General features: G+C 35.9%; 1 protein-coding gene across 5 annotated transcripts; it reads right to left on the bottom strand.

Moving 5' to 3' along the window:
* On the bottom strand, window positions 1–8809 carry LOC107403976 (homeobox protein HAT3.1). Of its 5 annotated transcripts, none has more exons than XM_048480271.2 (10): window positions 8503–8807; window positions 7092–7134; window positions 5316–6789; window positions 4168–4333; window positions 3862–3985; window positions 3674–3786; window positions 3009–3575; window positions 2056–2385; window positions 828–917; window positions 1–736 (listed from the first exon to the last, which is right to left on the bottom strand). In XM_048480271.2, exons 2-10 carry the CDS (start codon window positions 7093–7095, stop codon window positions 377–379), a joined length of 3228 nt encoding a protein of 1075 aa, XP_048336228.2. In that variant the 5' UTR covers window positions 7096–7134; window positions 8503–8807; the 3' UTR covers window positions 1–376. The 5 variants fall into 5 exon arrangements, with proteins under 5 accessions (XP_048336228.2, XP_048336227.2, XP_048336225.2 ...); XM_048480270.2 differs by having other exon boundaries at window positions 5316–6829; XM_048480268.2 differs by having other exon boundaries at window positions 5316–6858.
* Window positions 8810–9118: the final 309 nt, after the last annotated feature.

Consider the following 9118-nt stretch of genomic DNA (forward strand, 5'->3'; position numbering starts at 1 on the left):
TATCCAAAATTGACAAATTTATATAAGTTATACTAAGAGTGATTTGACATTGAAATGACTATTAACGACTTGGGAAACAATCAAAATCAGGGTAGGAATATGTCAGGGTGAGTTGTTAGCAAAGGAATTTGATACTGATAATGGGGAGCTAGATTTGCAGGAAAAGCTTTATACAGATCTATATGAGGAGCATATTAAGGCAATTACCTGAAGACGAACAACCGAGGACAAATTATCAAATTACAGAACAATCATGGCATCTATTTCGGGCTAAATTCTTCAAGGAATGGCCGGCTTCTCTCTCTCTCTCTCTCTCTCTCTCTCTAAAAAGGTGTACCACTCAAAATTATTTCACCTATATCTAAATTTTGAATATTCAAATAACAGATTTTCTTCTTCTTCTTGTCTTAGTTCTGCCACCTGATTCAGGAGTTTCTAGTACAGCTTGGGGTTTTGGTGTCTCTATTCTTGAGTCTATATCTGATGCCTGATTAACTGATCTACCCTTTCTTTTTCTAGTGTTGGGGATAGTGGAGTTTTGTCCATCACCTGTCCTGGGTAATTTCTTGTTGTTGGCTCCACTTTGAGTGGAATTTTGGATGTTTTTTTGTTTTTCTGATTTCGGTATGGCATTTGTTTGAGGTGAGGCAGTGCCAGTATTTGAAGCACTTCTACCTTCTGCTGCAGATGATGAATGGCGAACACTCCAACGAACATTTTCAAACCATTTGCTGACCTGAAATAAAAATACAAGGAACACATTAAATAATACTAGCAATCTTCAACGTAATGCAACTGGGATTATTGCTCCCATAATAAGGTCAGACCTGATGAGATGTGATTCCTAGCTCTTGGGCCAAACTTTCTTTTGTCGCTCGGTCTGGATATTGATTTTCCTTAAAAGACTTGTAGAGTCTCTGCAATACTATATGACCATCAACATATTTTTCTCACAAAAAATTTCTCTGAGAATCCCAGAATGCAGAAGACAATGAAGTGACATAGTTAAACTAATAATTATCAAAATCCATGTTAGATCATATCTGTCACTAGAAAGTGATCTTCAGTTCAGAGGTTAGAAAGCCATCCAAGATGAGTAAAAATAATCTTTCCATGTTACAAAAGTTAGGATGTCATGTACCCATTACAGGGAAGAGATGCGAAATGAGGTCATAAGGAGAACCTTTCTTTTAGCTATAGATCCATCTGATGTTCAGACTAGAATAGCTTCAGAAATTAAATTTAGTATCCCTTCATACAAATGATAAAAAAATATAAAAAATATAATAATAAAAAAAAGAAAATTAAATGTCCTCATACCAGCCGCTTCCTCTCAATATTTTTTATTCAGCTTCTCCATTTTCTAAATCATCACTCATCTTAGGAACATGTCAAGTACATTCATAAGTATAATCTTCGAACATATTCTAAGAAAACAGTGCTTTGAAACAGTTGTTACTCAACAATTTGTTGAACCCCACATCTGTTAGAAGTTTGTGAGGTGCTGGATCCTTTAAAATATTGTCTAGCAAAAATCCTCATATGAGTGTTAAAGTGGACAAGGTCTATAAAACAGCATTCCGAACTGGATATATATATATATATATATATAAACAAAAAAATTTCTCTACCTTTCACTCGCATGAAGATAGCTAAGCTAAAATTGATATGAGCTTATAAATTTGAAAAAAATTATAAGTTCAATGGAGATACCGACAATAACTTAGCATTTGATATAAATATCTTGAACATATTCAACAATGATGAAATAAAATAAAAGGCACGGCCCAAATAATCCAAAGGGCATTCATACTACTAAAATGCTAAGGTTTTGGTCAAAATTCAAGTTTCATCCTCACATTCAGGTCAACGCTAACTTCCATTCTACTTGATTATGTCAAATTTCAGTCTTTCTTAGCAGTACTTAATGCTGTAATGTATGAAGAATCAATGTAGCATTTGATTTTGGACTAATCTACTATGAATGGGAAGCAGAAAATCTCAAAGCGACCAACTAAACTCAAAAGCTATAAACAATAACTCGCATCATATTACCTCAGTTGCAGCTTCCCCAAGTCTCCTGTGTGATGATGGTCTACCTTTTCCACTAGTAGAAGCAGACTTAGAAGAGCCTTCAAGTGATTTACTTGGAGAATTGTTTTTGTTTTCTATCTTAGATTTTCGACCACGTCTTCTCTTGGGAGCATGTTCACTGATGTCAAAACTTATAGGCTCTGTAATCTTTACATTCTTAGTGGTTGAAGCATTTTCAGATGGTGACAATGAATTAACTTGTCCAGTACTTTTCTGTCTTTTCTCTGGTGCAGCAGTGTCAGTAAAGTCTTCATCATCGCTTGAGTCAGAAGGAACATTTCCATATTCCTCCTTTACATTTCAGCGAAATAAAACAATTATAAACAAATTTAAGTGTTGAAAACAAAAGGTGATAAAATGCAAAATACTGACAAGCAATAAACAAAGTAGGTTGGAGATTTTAAATATTATTTTAAACAACCTCAGAGCCTTTCATTGTTGGAACTTGGAAGAAAGAATGACAGATATCAACATGAAACATAATGCACAAGATAAATTTAGAGCCTAACCAAATTCCTCACAAATTGCAATCTTGAGAGTTTGGGAAGAGGAGGGAGTGGAGGTTTGAAAGTCAATTCCGTTCACTAATTACAGAACATCAGTTAAAAGTGAGTGAGTCTAAAAAATGTGCACAGGTGCAACAGCAAAACATCGGTTGTTGCACATCTCACTACAAGTTGCAGGACATGCATCACCCATCACTCAGAGGACTACTTCACCCATTTTAATAAAATTATATATACCATATGACAAGATGATTAAGAAACATGGAACAAAAAATTACCCCACTTTAGAAATGGGAATCATGTTTTCCATTTGAGGAAACTAGAATAGCCATAACAACATTTAAAAGCACCAATTTTATAACATAAGATGATAAAAGCAACAATTTTATCACGTAAGATGATACTCACATCATGCAGCTTCTTGTAATCCAATCTTTCTATACGTCTTTTCCCTGAAACAGGTAGAGAGTCATCTTGAATAGACAACAGCTCTTTTCTTAAAGATGTATTTTTTCCAACATGCCTATTTTGTCCATCAGATTCCCTGGCAGTCTTTTTAGGATCTGAATTTGATGATGGTGACATGGGGCCTACATTTTCAGAAGACCTATTATCACCAAGTGCAACAGCAAGATCCTCAGAGTCAGACGTGAAGTCAGAGCTTGAACTTTCTTGCTTAACACCTTCCTCAATATCTGGAGCTTGAGGATCATAATCATCATCCTCAGAATCATCAGAAGGAAGACCCAAGTGCTGCTCATTATTAGTTGGAGCCTCAAGTTCCTCAGATGCAGATGCGTAATCCGATTCATTAGAACTTGATTCATTAGAACTAGATCCATCTCCCTGAACCTTCTCATCAGTTGCTGGACCGTCAGGGTCATAATCATCATCATCAGATTCATCAGAAGGAAGTTCAAGGTTGTGATCCTTATTTTTTCCCTCTGCTGCTGCAGCAGCCTCTGGAAAAACCTTCTGTGCATGATATAAGGAGCATGTCAAGCGTACTGGAATAAAGAAAGAATACAAAGTTAATTAATAGGGTAAAAATACTGAAAGTTATGGTCTTTCACCTCCCAGCTGTCACTAATTGAAAGATCTGTTCCTTGAGAATCGTTAAGCAAATCAATGCAATCAAACTTGCAGTCGCATCCAGGGCATAGCCAACCCTCATCTCCCGGGGGAACTGCAGCCAGATACAGAAATAAAGGACAAGAAATTGTGAATAAAAAATAACTAAAGTAGTTGGTTTAGAAATTACTGTGTTCGCTTAATAATGGTGGTTCTAAACAGAACTGATGAAACCCACGGTCACAAGCACCATCGCAGAGTATTATATCATTACCAGCAGATAAGTCTTTGGACTCACATTTAGCACAGTATATCTGCTTAATATAGTCCAAAAAAATATATATATATTGTTATTCTCCATTAGCAAAAGAAAAAAGATGAATGCATTTTAAACTCAACCCAAAGAAAAAGCTAAAGATGTACAACAACTTGGTCAACAGCAGAATCAGAATTTCATTAATGAGTGCAAAAGCTTATAGTTGAAGGATTCCCCTACATCCTCACTGTCAATCTGCCCTTCAGAATCGAACAAAGAATTTGGAAACCTTCCTTCTGCACATAGTGAATCAAGACGTTGAAATAGATCTCTTATTTTTAATTTTCGTCGTAATATTTCAGATGTAGCTCTTTGAAGTTCTCTTTCTGGCTTTAGCTTTTCTAGGCTGCAAAGTTGCAGAAGCAGTCAGAAGCCACAACTCAATACAAACTACCAATTCAAAGAAAAAGAAACAATTATATTAAAATTGACCCCCCAAAAATAAAATGTTGGTTTCCACCAGCCTCTCATAACTAAAACTAAAAAAGGAAGGTTAACTCATTGAATTCAGCCATCTAAGCAATTCATTACTGTATTTGCGAAAAAAACCAAACAGACCATAAAGAGAAAATTCTTGTCAATACAGGAACAGTTTACACAGTAATGAAGAATAAGAATCTCTACTAAAAATATCAGACTAATAAATATATAACATCATAAACATCACCCAGGTGTTAGAGACAAAGTAGCCTCTTATTTAATAATTCCAGTAGCACCACTCAACAATCCTAATACCTATAACCAGATGCATATAGAAATAAAAATTTGCTGTATATGGCCTTTAGAAACAAACTTTCCAATTCCACTTCCAAATCGGGATTGGCAAATTTAGACTCCATTGAAAGTTCCTATTACAATGGTTTCCATTATTGACCATTATTATTTGTTTTTTATTTTTTGCCAGGTAAGATTTTTTGAAGGACACGTGACCTTGGTGGACCAGAACCCAAAACATACATAGTACCTTTAATATTAAAGAGACTGAAAGAGAGACAAGAATGGTAGCATAATTTAACTAGCATACATAGCACCACACATAAAATTCCATTGATTTACAATATTCTATCTCCAAAAACCCAGAAGAAGCTTCATGCTGAATGCCAGAAATTTCAAAAGAAAACTAGAATTATCAAAACTAAGACAAAAACAAAAAGTTATAACATAATACAACAATATCCCAAACCCCATATGAAGCATTATAAATGACAGAAAACAGGTCCTAAGATCCAATTTCTTACCAATACCATTCAATAAATCAAGTAAGAAAAAGAAAATGCAAAGAAAAATCAGTAATGCTCATAAGCAATGTTATGGTAGAAAATAAGCACCTGTATCCTTTCCAGCCTTCGCCAGAATAAGCATCAATCAAGTTCTGCTCATATCCTATTCGGTAGAGTAAATATCTTAAATGTTTTCTGATTTTTGAAAATTCATCATCCATGATCCTCTTCCCTCTTTTGTTTCTCCTCTTCCTTCCTCTCTTTGCCCCATTACCATTTCCCAAATTAGCACTTGATTCAAGAGCGTTAGGTTTCTCTCGTGTCCTTGAGCGTAGAACTCTGTCGCTGCCTACCAATGATCTTAACATATACTTCTTCTTTTTTGATTTTGCAGTTCGTTTATCCCTACGCCCCAATCGACTAGAATTATTCATCACACTTTTAGGGGGTGTATGGAAGTGTTCATGGCTAGACTTTTTGTTCACATCTCCAGAAGAAGGTTCTAGTTGCTTATCATTTGGGCCCTTGTTTACATCACCAAGTGTTGGTTCCAAATGTCTCACAGGTACAGGAGAAGGCCTCAAATGTTCAGTTAAAATACTATTAGACACTGCAGTTCTAGTTGAAACTGGAAAATATTGCACCTTTACAGAAATAAGTTGGTCTTTTTGTATGGGTAGCTCACTATATATACTCGAAGAATCAAAGTTCTGCTCAGATGTAGTACGTTGACAGCACGAACTTTTTCCAGTCTCACAATCCTTGCTCATATTTTCAGAAGACAGTTCCAATTGTCCACCAGAAATCGAATTCTCATTTTCCAAAATGTGTTCCAATTTTTCGTTGACAACACAGGAAGGCACTGGTGAACTGGTTTCTTCCAGATCATTTTGTAAGAGGTCAGAACCAAGATGATGATTTTGCTTGGATGCTTCAATACACATATTACCAGCATTGCATTCATATATCTGTTCTGACATTACATGTTGAGGGCAAGAAGTGTTTCCAGTCTGAATACTCATGCTCACATCTTTCTGAGGAAGTACAAGTTCATCAATAAGAGAATTCACGGTAACATTTACAAAAGATGAGTCCAAATTTTTACTAATAAGAGAGCTGGAAACAGCTGTAATGCTCTGCAATGGTTCATTTGGATCATGTTTACAACCAGATTGATGTTGTTCTGATAGTTCAGTACAGACGTCCTCAGATACAACTCCATCTGTCTGTTCAAATCCTGGCTGATGTTCTTCTGCTAATTTAGCGCAAACACTCCCTTTATGCCTATGTTCCAGCGTAGTTGGTTGTGAGCATGAACCTTTTTCAGTTTGACAACTCTTTCTCACCTCTTCCAGTGGCAATCCCAACCGCTCAGAAAGATTATTTTTGCTTGCAGTTTCAGAAAATGGTTGCTGCTGGCCATTAACAATGCTGGAGACTGCCACACTGATTTTTTCTTGTTTCTTTTCTCCAGTATCAGATTCAATCTGATGCAATTCTTCTGATGATTCAGATTTATGCATCTGCCCCGATGTACTTTGTACTAGGCATGTACCTTCTGCTGCTTGACTGCTAACAGATGCTGGAGAAACGTTTGGATGTGCACCATCAGCCATATTGAGCTAAAGGGCACAAATATAGGTAGTTTAATCTGTTTATAAAATAAAACAAATTGATGTATTCAATTTGAAGATACAATGCTGAAAGGGAAAGGGAGGGCGGTGATGTTATTCATATAATTACGGTGGGTAGTAACAGATGACTATCAAGCTGACTGTGTTATAAATTAAGGTTTTTACAACAAAAGAACTTCAATCAAAGCAAAGACCTAATGTTGTATCAATATGTTTCACCTCAAAATTGACAATCCAAAGTATTTCTCACCCATTATATTATAAACAGTTGTGATGTTGGTATATCCATACACCTGTAAGATGCAAAACAATTATAAAATTGGCAATTTCCCAAGAAGATAAAAACTTTAAATAACAGATGACATCTGAAAATAAAAAATAAAATCAATAAATGATATAGCTCACAAGATATTGTTGATGACCACAAGCATAAATGCACATGCGCACACACACACACACACACACACACACATAGGGGAGATTTTGATTTTACCAAACCAACCAAATTGAGCTGAAGATAGACAAGAAAAGTTGTACATGTCCATCTATACTTACTATAGACACTATAATGATTCTACAGGTTAACTTTCTTTGGATTATAGAATTTTGATAAAGCTTCTTAACAACTAAAACCTGTCACTACATCACTCCCAAAGACTACCAGCTCAAACGTAGCCATCCTCAAACTTATCGAGTAAACGAACAAAAGCATCAGAAAGTCCTAGATATTTAATTCGGATTTATTATATAATAATTATTCTCCTATGAAGTGCCCAGCTAAGAACCTTGTCAAGAATATGACCTCTCCGAGTAGAGACTGCAGTACATTGGTCAGAAAATCTTCTGTATGATACATTCTCATAAAAGCAAGAGCTTAACTAGACCCAAACAATAAAATGCCAAAATAGACTGTCCTCTCAAGGTAGTTTCCACCAACAATCCCGTACATTTAAATACATAAATAAGCTAGCTCACCACCACGACCACCATTATGGTTATGCAGCTAAATTCCAGTTACGAACATTAAGAACAACTTACTAACTAAATCTCATTAAGAAATAAATCCGCAGACATTACAATTCAGAATCAGAATCAATCCAAATACATTAAAGGTTGTCAATGGTAAAATGAAAAACCCAGAACATAAGCTTAGTGACATTTCACATTTCCCACATGCAAAAAACGCATTCAAAGTAACAACGAACGCCTAAATCCTTATCACTCAAGCTACTACATACGGTCACGCATTTTCAAAATGAACGTGCTTTTTCTCTCCCAAGCTGGAAAAACCTCAGCTTAGCATACCTAAACAAACGGTACAGAAGATTAAGTTTTCAGCTTCTGTTTGGTTGCTGAGGAAAAAAAAAAAAAAAACAAAACAAAACAAAAGAGAAAGAAAACAAAATACCACCCAGTCTTAAGCAGCTACAAGCTATGCTTCTTCATTTTGTCTTCAGAACATCAATAAAAACGAAAACAAAAGCAGAAGCTGAGCTCGGGTTGTGTATTGTTCGGAATTTAAAGAAAACAGAAAAAGAAAAAAAAAAAAAAAAAAAACAAAGAAACCCAAGATGTTCTTCCTGGTTGCGTTACTGTTTCGAAACAACAACAATGTCTAAGATTTTTTTTTTTAAAAAAAAATTTGAAAAGAAAAAGTTTACCTGGTCATTTAGCAGGTGAATCTGTTAAAGAGTTGGAAAGAAGAAAAGAGAATTTGGATCTCGGTTGGGTTGCGTGGGTGAGAAAGTGTGTGTTGTGTGTGTGTGTGTGTGTGTTTGTGTTTGTGTTGGTGTTCCCGATACTTCTTCTGACCGCCGAGAGAAAAAGCGGTTCTCACTTCACACAGACTCCTTTAAATCTGGGCCACCGTTCCGCCTCTAACAACTAATAGGGCTTTCCCTCCCCACCTGACCACACCTCTCTCTAGCCTCTGCCCCTCTATTGCCTAATTATTTTGCGCTTGCGGCGCTTTTTATTCTCTGTCGTCACCACTTTCGGATTTATCGGAGCTCACCTCACTCCCCATTGTCTCTCTCATCCCCTCCCTCGGCCCGGCCTACTCCTTTTTGGGCTCCTTTTGTCCTCCAGCCCATTCTATCACAAGCCTTTCTGCCACTTTCAACTAGAAGTGATAATTCGTGTCCATGTATGGTGTTTATATCGATCTCGTATAAAAAATATTTAATTTTAATTCAATCAGTTTGTTAATCATATTAAGTATCTAAAACAATAATCCAATCTATTTATAAACAGGTCAATCTGATATAATCCGTTTAA

The sequence above is a fragment of the Ziziphus jujuba genome, chromosome 9, assembly GCF_031755915.1.
Source record: "Ziziphus jujuba cultivar Dongzao chromosome 9, ASM3175591v1".
Taxonomy (NCBI): Eukaryota; Viridiplantae; Streptophyta; class Magnoliopsida; order Rosales; family Rhamnaceae; genus Ziziphus; species Ziziphus jujuba.

Excerpts from the sequence above, each read along its gene's own strand:
- LOC107403976 (XM_060820224.1), bottom strand. The coding sequence starts at position 6,823 with ATGGCTGATGGTGCACATCCAAACGTTTCTCCAGCATCTGTTAGCAGT. Across the intron at positions 3,986-4,167 it reads GGCAGATTGACAGTGAGGAT|ATATACTGTGCTAAATGTGA; the intron begins GTAGGGGAATCC and ends TATATTAAGCAG. Across the intron at positions 918-2,055 it reads TTGGGGAAGCTGCAACTGAG|AGACTCTACAAGTCTTTTAA; the intron begins GTAATATGATGC and ends ATAGTATTGCAG.